General features: G+C 41.2%; 1 protein-coding gene across 14 annotated transcripts in view; it reads right to left on the bottom strand.

Annotated features, from left to right (window-relative positions):
- Positions 1 to 17,597, bottom strand: part of agrn (agrin) — a 272,513-nt gene that overhangs the window by 104,995 nt on the left and 149,921 nt on the right. For all 14 annotated transcript variants that reach the window (XM_079677600.1, XM_079677608.1, XM_079677611.1 and 11 more), the window contains one exon: positions 7,308 to 7,523. In XM_079677600.1, coding sequence (XP_079533726.1) covers positions 7,308 to 7,523 — 216 coding nt within the window. The remainder of the gene's footprint in view (positions 1 to 7,307; positions 7,524 to 17,597) is intronic.

Below are 17,597 nucleotides of genomic sequence, written 5' to 3'. Positions count from 1 at the left end.
ACCTGCGCAGCGTTAACTAAAGTGCTGCATAAACAACACTTGTTGGCCTGTTACCTGCACATTTTATTAATTTGTATACTGTATGTACAGTTGTTGGAGGGCTTACTATTTCATTGCTTTCAACTAATGGTTGTGCATTTGACCAAAATGAAATCTAAATCTTATTTTTCAAATGTTTTGGGTGCCTCTCTTTGGTCTCTTTCTGTCTTTACTGACTGTAAAGTTGTGTTTATATGAGGACAGCCATTAATAGTGAGACAGCGCCACTCACCCACGTATTCCCTTTATATACACATACTACAGTATATGAACCAATACAATCATGAAAATATATCCTTTAATAATCCTGCTAATCACAGTTGTCACCATTCTGGTTCCACAAAATCAAATAAATTATCTATTGTCTGCTGAGCTGGTAGTTATCGTCCCATTTTCAACAGTGCTGTGTTTTTATTATATCCCCTTCTCTCTGTGCCTCCCAAAGTATGGAGTAACAAACAACAATGTATTATTCAGGAGAAGCCAGATGCATAAATACATTAAAAAGTCTCAAAACATAAACCCTTGTCTGGTATTAGCAGGTGTGTGTGTGTGTGTGTTTGTTTGTGTGTTGATCTCAGGGTGTGTGTACGTGCAGATAATTTGTATTTTGCCAGCATGATTTCGAGAGGTAAACGCTGCATAGAGAGAGGAAGTAGAAGACAGGATTTGTCTTACAAGTATCAGAAGACGCGGACGAGTGGAACAGCGAGTAAAGACGGATAGAGAATTCAAGCAAAGCCCATTATCATCTCTTTCCTGTAAATCTGTGTGTGTGTGTGTGTGTGTGTGTGTGTGTGTGTGTGTGTGTGTGTGTGTGTGTGTATGTGTGTGTGTGTGTGTGTGTGTGTGTGTGTGTGTGTGTGTGTGTGTGTGTGTGTGTGTGTGTGTGTGTGTGTGTGTGTGTGTGTGGTTATGTGTGTGTGTGTGTGTGTGTGTCTGTGTTGAAGGGCGATAACACGGATGTACTGTATATTTTCCAATCTATCTGTTTGCCAAATTGCCCAGAGTGTGCTAGTATTTCACTAAGTAAGCCTCTGTATGTGTGTACATGCATAGGGGGTATAAATACAGTATCAGTATCTGTACACACACACACACACACACACACACACACACACACACACACACACACACACACCCCCCCACACACACACACACACACACACACACACACACACACACACACACACACACACACACACACACACACAGTCAGTCCGTCAGGTTCTGCATGTTATGGTTATGAATACCAAGCAAGAGTCGCTGCCCCAGGGAAATGAAAGCACGAAAAGCGAGTTATTTACAATGACCTCTCGCCCTGTGTGTGTGCATGTGTTTAGCATTCACGCCTGAGGAATTTGATAACTGTGTGTGTGTTTGTGTGTGTGTAACTACTGATGAGAGAAGCAGCAAGAAACAGAAAGTGGAAGAGAAGGACTGAGAGAAAGTGAAAGAAACAGAAAAGACTGTAAGAGATATTTTTAGTCTTACAGAGAAATAATGAGACACATGAAGAAGAATGGTCAAAAGGAAGAGGAAGGAGGTGGGAAAGAGGAGAAAAGAAATGGAGGGTTGAAAAGGAAGATGAAGAGGTGGAGAAGGAAGGAAGGGCAGAAGGAAAAGAGAGAAGCACAAAGGAGAAAAGGAGGTGTGGAGGTAGAGATGACTCGCCGGTTAGGCTGTGCATAACTCTGGTATCTGCTCTGTCAAAGGCAAAAGTCATCGCCACCATATAGAGCTATTACCAGTGGTCCATTGTCACCGGGGCAACCGGGCGTGTCACACGGGTCACAACTGAGATCGGCAAGAGCATGATCAAAAGAAAAGTAGAGGAAAAGTGAGAAGGGAGGGCGGTAGGGGTATACAGTATGTGAGGGTATAGGAGGAATAAACCAGGTTGGCCCACTCTGAATGGAGACTATTTTTCTTTCCCGAGACCTCACCTCCCAGCCAGTTTTCGGCCTTACGAAGGGATAAATCAGGGCTTTACCCGGCCCAATCGGACACCATAACAGACACACACACCAGCACCAGACAAAAGACAAAAAGAACAGCTGGGGTAACAAGCTAAGGCTGGATACGGCTTTAGATTCCCTGGAAAAATCCTGCAGAAAAACAAACATCTCAGCAAGGTGTTTTTCCACATAGTGTGCTTATATGATGGTGGTGGTAGGTGTCATATGATTCATTATTTTCATATTTATGAAAACATGTCCTGTATGGAAGTGTTAAAATGTGCTATTCATTTATTCAGGTTGTCCATTTATCTGCTACTACCTAAATCAAACACTTTAATATGCAAATAACACATCCGGTAAAGCAATGCATTTGAGTTAATGCATGCAAAAAACACATTTGCACACAAAAAATAAATGGATAAAGTGTCATAAAATGTGTTTATCCGCAAGTATATATAAGTGGAGGACAAATAAATAAGGACCAATGAGCTTTAGCAATTTGATTTAGAAAAAAGTAATTGTTGCATGGTTTCTGTTTACTTTGACACTAGAGACCATGCTTTTAAAATCTTAATCTTTTCACACACTAACAAGGTTCTTTGAGTTTCCAAAACATAACCATAACAATCTTAATCATGTTTTATTTGCCCGTAGTGGATATTGGATGAAAAATCTAAATACAGTCATTTTGCAGTTATGTTTAATAGTGTGTCATTATGTTGATGGAAAAGCTAGCAATAACGAAAGGTATTTGTAAATGGGAGATTGGTGTATATAAGGCAAGTTTGATCCTTTTAAGTACAGAAACTAAGTTGAATCAGATCACTGTAATCTGAGTATCTGAAGCTGTACCATTTACGTTATGTTAGAGATGAAGAGGTTCACAATCACATCCACCGTGCATTAAGTCTGACTGCCTGCAGTATGTTAGCGCAGACAGAGCAGCAGGTGCGGAGTACTGATGCCTTTTCCCTTTCACTGTGAGGACACAAGCGTGTGTCGGTGCCAGAGAGATAAAGCCCTCTCTAAAGCACAGACAGAGAGTAGACTGATAGAGTAGGAGCCCTCCTTATGGCCAAGAACGAGCACACACACACACACACACACACACACACACACACACACACACACACACACACACACACACACACACACACACACACACACACACACACACACACACACACACACACACACACACACACACACACACACACACCAAATCAATCTCCATTGATCACTCTCTCGAACCCAAGTCACCTCCCAACACTCCACTTCTTTCTGCTTTACTTGATGCACTTCTTCAAGAAGAAAAAGGAAAAAGGTATATACAAAAAAAATGTTCCACTAGAGTGGCCACACAAGATGAGTTCTGCAGCACTTCTGTGGCTCTCTCTGGGAGAGGGAGTGTATTTACCACTCTGCTCCAAGTTCAATATTAGGAGAGCCAACATGGTGCGCGTTCCCCAGCCGATTGCAGCGTTTGCATGCCCGCACACACACACTATGCGCACACGCACACGTCTCTTGTCTCTCTGAAGCAGAAACTGCTTCTCCTGGCTATTTCTCTCTCTTCCTCCGAGTTCCCTCTTTTCTTAACTTACTGCTTTTTCATCTCGCCTTGTGTTGTTAAAGACTCCTGCCAGGCCAATTTAAACGTGACTCCTCCTTTTAATTTCAATATTATCAGAGGCTATTATCTGCTCACCGCCTGCCCAGCTTGACCGCTGGAGACGTAACCCCGCCCATCCTAAATCATCCATCTAGAACAAAAGGAAGATAATGAGGAAGCTGGCGCAGCGCTCGTTGGAACTATTAAGGGCGAGGTTATGTGGATATTAGAGCGGAGCACTGGGGGCAACTAAGTGCCCACGCTTCGGCGGTGAGCAGGCCGTTCTGTCCTGCCCTCAGGAGGGGACTTACACCGTTACCCTGGCACTTAAACGTTGTAATAGCCAGTTCAATGTTATGAGTGAAGCGCTAAATGAATGGGGGATTTTTTCACCGAAATGGCAATCTGAGCTAAATTGAGCCGTGCAGTTAGAAGAGTGGGAATATAGGGGCATCTGTCAGGAAGGGGAAGTGGACAGGGGAAATCCCTGACTGCACAAGAAAACAAGTATGGGGATTAAAGTGGGACAAAGTCTTGCCAGGAAGTTGGTCTGTCGTCTGGGATGGATGTTTATATCTGGCAGTCAGGTTCCTAATTTGACTGTTTATCTTCCTTTTCTCTTACAAATAAGCAAGACTGACCTGGAGGTTTGTTTCAAACCTGTCTTACCGTGTGACGGCTCACGCTTCCTGCCTTAACTTAGCCTATCCCAAATATCAACAAATAACGTGGTGAGTACAATTACCAAAAATAGGAACTAGACCCAGGTTGTATGAAACCAGAATTGTCAAACTAAATATGATCAAAGACCATTAATTAACTAGGTAATGTAACACAACTAGGTAGTTGTGTAAGTTAGTGCCCACAAGTGTCAATTACAGGATAATGGCAAGTGTAAAGATTTAGTTTGCATGTAGCAAAAGTGGAGAATAAGTTACATTAGCAAAAATGATCTAAATTCTAGCTAATCATTAGCCACCATAAGCTAATCCTCATACTAAAGCCAGTAAGGATGTTCTGTCGTAACCAAAATCCCAAATTAATTATTGAATAAGAGTTCCATTAACGCTTTGAGAATCCAACTTATCATTTGCAGGAGTAATGTGTTACTTCTTCTTTAAAAGTATGTTTTTACTTTAGGGTGAGCTCCCATCTCTCCTGTTTGCAAAAACATAGCTTCACACTTAATACTAACAACTTGCTCTGTACGACTGCAGCCTCTTTAGAAATAAGGGATAATCTGGGAGAAAAAACCTATTTTGTGGCTTCGCTCCTGAGTAGATGTGAATTGGACATGACGGCTTTTCAGAACTGTAGTCAATTCACCTACCCCAATGAAAACCCACCATTCAAATCAAATGAGTCAAACACGGCTCCGCACAAAAGCGCCAATCCAACCTCCCACACTATTCTTAGACTTAAAAGCTCTCTTGTTCTCTTGGCTCTCTCCTCCTCACACTTTTCCCCACTTCCCACTTTGCCTCTCTCTTCCTCCATCAGCCCTGACAACACCATAATCTCAGCCGGGGTGACCTGTCCAGACCCTCTGGATGGGCTAAATTTATTGGCGGCAGAAAGAAAATGAGAATCTGTCAATCCACTTCCCCTGACCTCTTAACACCCTCACTCTCTGGCAGACATGTACTTACACCTTACTGGTACCTTCACCTCTACCTACAGTAACTGTATTTAAAGTATAAATGCAAACATCCATCAATCCAGAAATACACATACGTATGTACAAAGAAAAGTCTGCAGAAGAATCCGGAACCACAGCTTACTGTGGCTGAATCATTCGTTGCGCTATACATTATGGGAGCTTTCAACCGGGCTGTGCAATAGACGTAAAGGTATATACTGACAGGTGGCTCCTTCTTTACAGTGACTGATGGCATTGAGTTCATTGCAACATACAAAGCATCATCCGCATGTTGGAAGAATGGGCAGAACTATCATGAAGGGAATTTATGGATGCTTTCTGGTGTCTCTTAAAAGTAAAAATGTAATATCTTGATTTCCATTTATTAAAAGTTTTGGTGCCCAAAAGCTAAGACTTCAAGGTCACATACTGTACATCAGTGCTTGAAAGATAAAGAATGGATACATCTCTGAGATCTGAGTAGATCCACAGATAAAAGGATGACTTTAACCTTTACGAATACCGTCTTAAATCTAAAAGGGTACTCAGAGAGCGCAGATCTCAGGAAAGGCCATTTCCGTAAGTGACAAATAGTTCATTTATCAGCACCGTGATTTGCTTTCCCCAAACATGTAATGGATTCTTTAAAAGGCAGTTGTGTTTAAATTTTATCGGTTGAAAACAAAATAACTAATGCTACTACTTTGTAAACCATGCATTCATTGCTGTTTCAACCTTGCAATCCAACTTTTTACTTAAAAAAATAAACTACGTTATACTACCAAAGAGCTCTGTGTTTTTTATAAAAACACAAAGAATGAATGCTTACATGAACAAGCTGCCCTACAATTTGCGTTGGACTTGTTCCAGATGTGACATTATAAAGGAGAAAGTCTCTGTTCTTGTAGTGAGCATGTAGTTATAATCACAAGTATCACAAATTATTATGTTTCACACTATTTTCTTCCTGCCTGCCGTTGTGTATAGCTGTAATTATGGAGCCTCTGATGGCCTTAACCCTCTATAAACCATCATTACAGCACTCACTACTCTCTCTTGCTGGATTTATTCTACTGCTGCTCACCTGTTCTCTCGCCCCAGCCTCCCCCTTGTTCAGTAAATGTTTCACATCTCATTCCTCTCTCAACATTATTCCCTCCCTACCTCTCCAGATGCTTCCCTGCAGAACTCTCTGTCCCCCCTGTCCCCTCGCTGTCCTTTATATCTCTGTATTCCTCCCTTCCCATGGTGAGCAGTCACCCAGCTTGTTATTAGTGCCAGGTCCAAGCCGGCACTGTAATCAGACCCCTGGAATTAGCATTGTGCTCACAATGGCAGGCAGGCACGACGCTGAAACAACTCTATAGTTATTATTGAGGCTGATGCTATTTTTCGGGTTTGGCAGGAGCCTGCTGCTTCCCTCAGAGCCCTGAATCCTAATGGGCTTTGCTAAAAAGAGGCAACGAGAGGTGCAGCAGGAGTGTAGTCACATACTAGAGGCTGAGGGATAACAAAAACATCCCCTGGATGGCTACCAATGGGAATTTTGAGTGGCACAGGTGGCGATTAAGCACTGGGAACGTAGCCATATTGGAAAGACAATAGACTGGACATAATGGGGACGTGTTTTATTATTGTGGGATAAAGATAGGAAGGCAAAGCCTGTTGTATAAGGACAGGGTGTAATAGAAATCCATTTACCTAACAATAACAGGCAATTTAGTGTCACTCAGACACTCGCCACTTTGTGCCTGCTGAATTAACCATGCAAGCTTTCTGTCCCAGAGATCAAAACATGCTAAGTCATGTGTCTATTATTCTAATATTGGCATTCACTGTGCTTTAAGCAATGTATTCACCTACACTTCACAGCGGTTTCATGGAGAGTGTCAGTCTCGTTTCGGATTGTGCTCTGTTGATATAGAATATAGATTTAGTGAACTCTCTGGATTTGAGCTTTCCTGGATGAAAAGCACCATATTGATATCCAAAACACTTCAGGTGCTGTATATACACTGTTAAAATGTCTAATGGCTAGTAATCAAGAGTTACTTACAGCAGGGACCCTTGCGCAGAACCTTGATGCGTCTCTGGGCGTTGCACTGGGCTTTCTCCAGTTCGCACTCATTGGAGTAGGTGGACGAATCAGAGCCGCAGACAGGTGCCACCAACGATGGACAGTCCGCTTTCTTGCAAATGCAGTTAGCCTTGGATGGGTCAGTCTGGTCACGCTCACATACGGCACCGAAGCCACACAACATCCCTCTGCAGCCTGCCAGACAGGAAGAAAAAAAAGGTGTTAGGATTGATACAAGAACATCTGATGCTATGAACTAATTTCAAAGTCAGTTACAGCAGCTCTTAGCTGTCTGACCATAAAAACTACACAATGCACAGTTCACTTTTCAACGCAAAGAAAATGTATGGCATGTCTGTACAGATCCATTTTGATTTAAGTCGGCCATTGGGGTCATGTGCAGAACCCTACACAGATCAGTCACACAAATGCATCAGGGATTCAATGTGATCCTGGCTCAAATAAAACAGATGCTATCAATTCATTCAGTGAGAATCTACCCATGAAGAGAGAGCACAGAGCAGAATTGGGACTGCTGAGGCTACTGAAGGGTTTAGAAAAGCTTCAATGTTAAAAAGAAAATTGGAAATTTCGACAACATTTAAAATACATTTACAGAAAGCCCAGCACAGATGCACAGTATTTTGGACGGTTTATTTCGATCTTTTGAAGAGGAAGTGAAACATCAGTAATCGACCGTCCAGAAAAACATGGTATGGGCGGCAACAAGAAGACGAACCAAGGTGAGCCAAACACTTCTTAGTCAAGCAACAACAACTCTCAAAACTTTGAAATTCCCACTGATTCCTGTGCTTAGAGCAGTGGTTCGCAAACTTTTTCTGTCAGGCCCCCCCTTTGGAGAAAAAAAAAGTCGGGCCCCCCCCAACACAAATAGTTTATTTTGGGGGTGCTATGGGGTAGCTTGACGTTTCATAGAGGGTGCTCAAACATTTAGGGTTTCCCATTAATGTACCAGTCGCTCCAGTGGAATTTTCTACTGCAACAATCCCCATGCACACATACACAGTGTACCCGCAACTGTTACAATGAAGGCTCGATATCAGCTCACGGCATATAGGTGTAAGCAGGGGTAAAGTCCTATTTTTATAGATGGTGTGTGGACTTCACATAGGGGGATCCGGGGGCATGCTCCCCCGGGAAGATTTTTAAATATTGAAGTTAAATGCATCAATCTGGTGCACTTTGAGAGCAAAATGAAGAGATCTATGTATACATCTCTCAACATCCATATAAAACAGAACTGTAAACAGATTTACTATTTCTTTATGGATATTTTACAAATCACTCCCTTTTAAACTTTATTCTTTTTTTAATGTCATATAGTATTTCATACCTGTTTTTAATTTATTCTCTAATTTTTGTTTAACTATAAATGATCATATACTGTAAACGTGTGCCTCGGAAATAATTGTTTACATTAATGGTGACCAAAACGTTTGAGACCCACTGAGATAATTTAGACTAAAGTTAACTACCTAAACACTGAGAGTCCTTTAGTTCACTGAGCCTCTCAGTCTGACAGGAGAGGACTCTCCTCCACTTTGTTGTTGAAACAACTCTTTATATCCGTTAGCGTAGCTCGCTAGCACCAGAAGCTAACAACAACGATCTCCGGTACCGGTGCGCTCTCTCTCTCTCACTCGCACACGCACACAAAATGGCTCGTTCCACACACACACAGAGCCGAGCTTTAATGAAACACAGAGACCCACACGTAATAGTACTGTATCATATTATTTTCGAATCAATAATTGTTCAAAACATGATTTTCTTATTTTTTTATCTTATCTTTTATTTTTATTTTTAATAACCATTTGTCTTCCTGGTCTCTCGCGGGGGGGGGGGGTTCACTTTGAGAACCACTGGCTTAGACCAAGTGAGAAACAGCACTCTGTAAACTTTGTCATTGGCTGCTGAATGCGCAAAGCAAACAGGGAGTACCTGTATGTGCTCGTGATGTTTGTACATAACATCAATTTAGGGAGTAATTCACCCGTGTTGTGGCAGCTACAGCTGCTGTGGCTCTGTGCCCACTTTGAGGGCTGCTGGGTATCCAGCTGGTGAGATGTCCTTGCCTCAGGGGCGTACAAAGACACGGAAAGCTCTCACAGGTATCCAACCTGATTGGAAATCAATGGGTGAAAGCACATAAAAATCCACTTTTCTAAATAAAAAAAACCTTCTCTTGGCTGGAGGGGTGAACACTGCTGAGGATATACATGTCCAACATTCACAAGGCTACATCACAGTTTTTCTTATCAGTGGCTCCCAGGCCAAGACTAAATGCAAGGCGGCATGTCCACTTGGGCTCGCTGGCAGGTGTTCTTTGCGGTACTGGATAGGCAGATAGACAATCTGGCAGACACACACAAATACACACAAACACACAAAAACTCTTTGTGTGCAGCTTGGACAACTGGTCCAGCATCTGCCCAAAGCATCTCATTCTGTCTCTCCCCTCACACTGAAGCACAGTGTCTAAATGTGTGCGTGTGTGTTCGGAGTGACAGGCGAGGAGGCTGTTTTTGACTTGCCCACTGTTCCCTGTGGGAGAGTGCCTGACAGCTACCTGAGCTCACTCTCTTTTGTACCAGGGGGGAAAAGAAACAAGTGTGTGTGTGTACGTGAGAAGCTATCCATGAATGCATCCGTATTCCTGACAGTGTGTGTGTGTCTGAGAGGTGTAGGCATTAGGTGTCTCGCATACACACACGCAGCCAGGTGCTAGCATGAAGGACTTGTCATGACTGGCCTGCTGCTCAGCCATCACGCCTCAACATGGGCTGTGTGTGCGTCTGTGTGTGTTGTGCAAGCAAGTGTCAGTGTGTGGCTCTGAGGCGAAGCCATGCGAGCAAAGAGACAAGAGGTGAAATTCAATCAAACTGTGTCAGATGGGTACAAGAGAGATGGAGGGCTTCTGATGGTATGACAGAGGAGAAAAAAACCAGAGAGCAGGATTGCGGCTGACCAAACAACAATCTCTCTGTGCTTTAAATCTATCAATTTAATTACTTAACAATACATGTGTTCATACCGGTACAGTCATGAGGCAAGATGGTTGAAAATGGTTATTAAAAATAATACTGGCTGTAAACACCACCTGGAGAGTAAAGACCACGAATGCCAGCAGCAGATTGTAACCAGGTCTCTTCTGCTATGTTTTCCTACAAGACAATCTCACTCTAGCCTCAAGCTTTGCTGACTGATAGAGCCCTCAGCTCTGGTGTCAGTCTTTTGTCTAAGGGAAAGTATCAAGTGCAGGCCTTGGAATGAGTGAACACACTGAATATTTATGTAGTTATTTTCAGGGACAATCCTACAAAAGATACATTTCAAACCTCAGATTCAGAAGAAAAACTAATAAACTCTTGGTAGTCAACATTAATTTAGCCGCTTGTGCTATATTAGCATATTACACAGACAAATAACAAAAAAAGGGTGCTGGCTTTTCAATGTTCATAAAGTTGCCGATTCAATAGCGCCACAAAAGGACCATAAAATTGAATTTACAACTCTAAAAATCAGTCTCCACAGAAATGGAACAATATCAGCTACATGGAAGTAGTAGTCTTTGCAGGTCCAATGTGCAAGACAGCATCAGTTTTCCCTAGATGTACCTAAAAAAATGGCTTGGGAGTATGTCAGACAAAATGGTTTGAGTTTCGATGTATTTTATCCCCAGAAAATGTTTTGATTAGTTTTACAGCCATAGCTTTTGTGATAAATCCACATGGCAAGACCTTTTTGTACGTCTCAGGGTGCTGCGTATCCAGTAACTGTTGCTATAGAGCCAAGATCCAGCACTGTTCCTTGGGGTGTGCTTTACACCCATTGGTCCATGGCTAGCCTGTAAGAAGTCTTGGAGCTTCGGACATTTAAAAAAATCCCAAAAATGATTGAGATAAGCGGTTTTATAGAAAGATTCCATATTGTCCCTTACATGGTTACAATTTAACCTGTTAGACCCCAAGCCTGTTTTTCAGGTTGTCAGGCTCGAAAATGAAATTTCCAGAACAATGACCATATCTTCCCTTCTAAAAGGGGAAAATTAATCATCTTTTTTCTCAAAATAAATGATAAACCTGTGAGTTGGATGTAGAAAAGTCAGAATCAATATAGATGGTTTTTATTTTAAAGAAAATTCAGATTGAACATATAAAAAAACTGTAAATTATAGTGTCCGTCCAAAAAATATTTTTTACTTATAGTGAAACCCTTGGATGATGGGTTAGTAGACTAAAAGCTTTAGGAATCCAAAGTACAACATATAATAAGTACCCTGTATCAATATTGATGCAAAACAAGTGACATTTGACCTTATTAGAGGGATTTAGCAAAGAAAACACCATCTCTGGGGTGATTTGGGTGGAAATGAGCGCTTTTACCGTTTCTCTGGAACCCATTGGTCGATTTTGGTGATTGACACCTCTTCCTGACCGTTAGAGCCAATAGAATCAAAGGGGAGTTTTCACATAGACACCAACGTAAACACAAAAAGGTGGGGGCTTTGCGCATGTAGTTTTGCATGAGAGTGAAGCTATCTCTCGCTCTGACATCTGGAAACGGAAAAGCAGGGTTTATTGCTTATGGATTATCAGAAATCATTTCAAAGGGACACAGACACATTGGATTAACCTATGGATTAACTTCAGCAGCGTTTTTATCGTTTTAATGCCATTGAAGACAAGTTTTGACCAGACAACGACACAGGTAAGCCATGTTAGCGTTTTTAGCTACCTAGCGCCACATGTTTTGATGTCTGTTTTTCAGTTAGCTGAGTTTCTTCCCGTTACATGGACATAAAACATTCATAGTTTATTACATCTTAAGAAACCCTCGGACACTTTTGCTTGCAGATGTTGTGATTTTGGCGCCTTTGGAGAGGGAAGGGCTCCAGCATTTAGACAATGAGTTCAATTACATTTTCCTTAGTATTATTGTGACAGTCTACACAGGTACAATTTACTCCAGTGTGTGAAATACGGGGGGATCCGGGGGAGCTCGACCCCCCTGATTAACACCTGAGCCCCCCTGAAAGCCTCAAGAGTAAGATTTGAGGTGGGTCTCAAATTATAATATGTATTTGTTACTTGCAATGGTCACTAAACATTTTTTAAGCTTACTATGTCCAGTATTCATAATTAAAAACATGTATTCACAAATATTTTCTATTTTGGCTGGCAAAAGCATTTCCTCGCATAGAATCGAAAACAGACGGCTCTTTAACGGTCGCGTATTCATTCATTCATATGAACGTCAGAATACAGAATTCTTCTAACCCTATCCCCTGAAGACGCCAGACGGCGCCCCGGTTGAGAAATGCTGCTATAGACTACTGATTGTCTTGGCTTGCATCCATGAAATATTGTATACTGTAGGCCTACTGCATATTGAGAAATCTTCGACCGGTATATTGCGCAATAAACGGGAGATTATTGACGGGTATTTTGCACACTGCTTAGGGCCACTTTGTGTCGAGGTAGGCACATTACAGTACTATCGGTTAATTTCTAAGCAATAAAAAACGTTACTTGGGTGAACATAAAATGTCAAAATATAAGCTTTTTCCATATCTAATGCTCGAATACCTAATGCTTTTATAGATTTTCCCAGATAACAGATTATACTTAATGAAAATGACTATGCTGTTCCAGTGTTAATAACAGAAATGACCTTCAGAGATAATCTTCTCTCACTTCAATACAGATTTTTTTAAGTATAATAGATTTTTTATTATGTTTTTAAACATTATTTATGGTTTTAGTGCGTTTCGCGTGGGAATAAGTTGAAACAAGATAATAACATGCAGCTCAGCGGAAATAAAGTTTTATACGTAGCTAGTATGGTCTGAAGTTCATCATCTCCAATGGGATGAAAGTTAATATTATATTGAGATAGTTTTAATGGTTGGTTTTCTTGATATGTGTTAAACCAGTGTTATAAAATCTAACCATAGCTACCCTGTTCCATCTTTCAGACGTATTACAGGGACTTTAAAGCTTTTTAGAAAAACAGCAAGGATGAAAGCTTTGCAAATCTTTGTGCACATGTCGTTTTCACTCGATGTGTAGATGTGTGTGCATGCTTGCCACTTCATGAAACTCTGTGAAAGGTAATCTCCCTCTAGCCCAGCAGCATTAAAAGCTTCTCTCCCATGCTGCGTTTTTTTTCATTGGAGGCTGTGGAAGAAAATCCCTTTGGGGAGAAAATACAGCATGTCCAGTTTGCGCTTGTCAAGGCAAACCGTCTTGTTCAGGTAACACTTTGTCCCATGTTTGGACGGTTCATCCATTAAATATGACATGGTGTTAGAGCGTTAAGGATTTCAATGCGTCAAAGATTTTTGAAAGGAAGGGAATCTGTGACTAAAGCCACGGTAAAAAAGTATGTCATGGTTGAGGAGTTGAAAGAAGTTGGGCATAGTTCTCTGGTGGCAATTTTCCACCAATTCTATTGCCAGTTCTGATGCTTAAGGATTCAGTGTGGGAAGATGATACACAATAGAGCTTATTTCTTTAGTGGTTCAAAGCACATGTCATGGAAAATAATATATTGTTTTCATTCCATAACAATGCAAACTATGTATGCGCAACGGTTTGGATATTGGAGCCCAGAGCTTTCAAATTCAATCCCAGTTTCAAAATAATATTTGAAATCCATGCATGGTGGATGAAAGGCACAGATTTCATTTGTTATATATTACGTGTGCAACATTCTGTTCCAGTTGCTTGCTTTTAAACAAAGATTTAAACAGACACAGATTCAATAGATGTGCCCCCATAACTAGTAGTTTCTATTACTCTTAGATTGTTTCTACTCGGTCCCCACAACCTGTGTTTGTGGAGAAATTCTCTATCAGTTTCATTGTTGTGCTGCTGTGTTGCATTTACCTCAAACAAAGTGACAGAGGGAGAAATGGACTATCTTGGTGAGCATGAACACGTTTGACCCAATAATGCTTGACAGAATCGCCTTGACAAACTCAAAATGGAAGGAACACTATTCTTTGCAGGGGGGGTGGTTTTTGAATTATTTCACAGCAGTGCCGTGTGCTTTAGTTGGACGGAAAAGGAAACTACGAAGGGGTAGCGGGGAAGGAAAAAAGTGTGCATGAATAATTAACAGTCCTGAACTATACATGGGTGACAAGAATAGCGGCAGAATTACAGCAAATTGCTGGGGCAGTGACGCCAAATGGCAAACGTGTTGAATAACTTGTTCAGGTGAAGCCAATTGTGGCGTGATAAGATTAAATCTGCAAACGGTGGCTTCAACATTGACTAATGACCTGCTGGCTGTCAGGAAATCAGGGAACGGAAGTTGATGGAGGGAGATACTGCTGGTGGCATCGAGGCGACATCGCATTAATGTTGAATGAGTCTAAATTCATTACGCTCTAGCACTCCTGAGGGACATCTTCCACTTGCTTCCTAATAAAGGGAGCCTTTCTTTTCAGCTGAAGTTAAGTAATACAGATGTGCTCCACGGTCTCTGCCGGCTTTTAACAGTCCTCTTCGTCTTTCGTTCCTTCTCTCTATAAGAGGGCTTTAGGCTCTCTATCAATGTAGCTGTTGCAAGAAGACCTTCGAGGTGAGGGGACAGGTTGCTATGGCAACAGCCAGTGATGCAATCGGCAGCTTGCCTCATCGTGCAGGGAGTGGAAACTTTCTGTCATGCACACAGGTGGTTTATTTATGTACAAACATGTGTGACTTCTGTATGGATGCACTGTACATGTATCAGTCCTTGTGCTACTTCTTTTCAAAAGAGTGTTACGTTTTCATTATCTGGGAGCTCTTGCCCTCCTCTTAATGCTCAGGGGGGAGAATTTAATTTAGAAAATCTCTTTTTCAGGACTGAGGCTATAGGTGGTGTGGTGAGCAGCAGTGTATTGGTGCGGTATTGATCAACAGACAAGTTCCCTTGCCAGTCCGTCAATATGATTATATACAGCAACGAGTCCAGAGCCTAGAACCGATGTGCTCTACCATTAAGAAAAAATAGATTAAGAAAGAAACGCAACGGTGGGCAGCAGTTATACCTGGTAAAATATCAGAAAGGAGAAAGCAACCCAGCAAGGATTCTATTGATCTCTGGTAGGTGGTCCTCAGGGGACCAATGCAATAAATTATTGATCTCGCTGCAATCATACAACGCTCAGCGTGAAATAAAGAAAGCATCTGCTAACAAAGAACCACCTACTGGCTCAATATGAAAAAATAACTTCTTTAAAACAGTTAAAAGAAAGAAAAAAGGCTGAAGGAGGGAAAGAGTTTTTCAAAGTGGTTTTCAGAAGAAAACTACTTTTGTCTTATCAGGGAACCAGCAGAATGAACAACTTGAGAAAAACAAACAATAAAGCACTATTCATTTATTTCCTCTGTGTCTTTAGCTGCAGCTCTTTCCCTCAAGATGGGGGGTTTAGAGTGGGTGAGTGTGTCGGCTGGTCCAGTATTTTTTCTCATTCCCTCACATGAAGGGGACAATCAATTTCCCTCCCTCTCCTTCTGCTTCCTGAATGTAACACATTCGCTCGCACAGCTGAGCGCCTGGGCCCTGACCTGGCTAACTCGCCAGATGAACTTATTTACCAGTCCAGGCCTGCACCAGCCTACGCCTTTTCCACAGAGTAAGAGTCTCGAGATAAAGTTCAAGATGGAGGGATGGAGGAGCAGAATTTCTTTTATAAACATGATATACTGTATGAGAGAAAAAGAGGAGTTTCAATTAAAATACGAGAGCCGAAGGGACTATAGCTACAGTTCCAATGTCCCCCGGTTTCTACCCTCTCCAGTTAGGCAAAGGAATCATTATCAGCTGCAAATACTCTGAGGATGTTGGCATAATTGATGCAATAACTATTTAATCTAGGTTTATATGAAAAAAGGAAAGCTCACGACGGCTTGAAAAACAGCATAATTAGTTGTGCTTTTGTCTACGATTCCGTTACTAAATCAATAGGTCATAATGTAGACATATGGCAACTCAGCTTGTTAGAGGAGATCTGCTTCTCTAAAAAACTCATTCATCAGCCGTTAGATCTTTATATTCCCCTACGGACTGTGTTGCTCAGTCACCTCAGCTACTAAAATCTCCATGAGGTTTTGTCGTTGCTATTTCTAGTCTCCCTTGGCTATGGCTGCCTTTTTTAATTTTAATGAAGTCCCGCTGGCATTAAGTGTAAATAAATAAATAAATAAATACAAAAGCAGGACTGAGCACAAAAATGTTTACTCTGCACGCTCCTTTTTTAAGTTGAGTGTCTTTGTAAAACTGCCAGCCAAGGCTTGAGGTGAAGGATTAAAAGCTGTTTGGTAAGAGACTGGTCTATAAAACTTAAAACTGGATTTTAATACTGCTTTTTATTTTCAGCCTTTAAAAGAAAGTCAAATATGTTTTTTTATAGCCTAACCACGATCGTTACAAAAACTAAAATCCCAAATATATTGCAACAAAGAAAAAAAAAGTTATCTTAACCCTAATATACTTATTTCAACCAAAGCCATGATCTTAACTAAAACAAAACCAAGTTGTGGTTTTTGCCCAAATGCAATCTTTATTTCAGACTCAAGGTCCATATCACATACAAAAAGACAAGACACACATCAATGAAAAAGATAAAAAGCTAAACACAAAACAGATCAAAACAAACAGAAGCAAACAATTGGAGTTTTAGAAGGCGAATGATGTCATCCAGCCAAATAAAAGAAGACACATAAACGGTTGAACGTGTCGTTCAAGGAGGCAGAAACAATTTACTATTCATTGACCTTGGTTCATTGTTGTCTTCTTTACAGGAAAAGATTTGAGAAAAAAGAAGAAAACACGGTTATTGCTCTTTAGATTATTTATTGAGGTTTAATACCTTACTTACTTGGGAATGTCCTTACATGCTTAGAGTAAAGCAGCCTCAACATCTGCCTTCTTCCATCAGCTTTGTATGCATTGGCACCAGCTCAACACTATCTTATATGGTATGGCATTGAAACCATTTTTCACACCTACATCTGTTTCAGTCAAGTCACTTCAAGCCCTTAAACTGATTCCTATTGTTTGTTATATGTGGCCATATAGGAACACGGCAATTGCCGGAGCGAATAGATTGAGACCTTGTTGAGAGAGGTTTCAAATTACAATCTAAAACCAACCGCAGAGCAGTGTGGAAGCTGCTAAGGGAAGCGTGATAACCATAATATATTGTGTATATAATGGGTTATGCACACTGTGATTTATTGGTAATCCATTGAC

The sequence above is a fragment of the Notothenia rossii genome, assembly GCF_949606895.1.
Source record: "Notothenia rossii genome assembly, chromosome: 4".
Taxonomy (NCBI): Eukaryota; Metazoa; Chordata; class Actinopteri; order Perciformes; family Nototheniidae; genus Notothenia; species Notothenia rossii.
The sequence above is the reverse complement of the archived record's forward strand: the minus strand, read 5'-3'. Positions and strand labels throughout refer to the sequence as shown.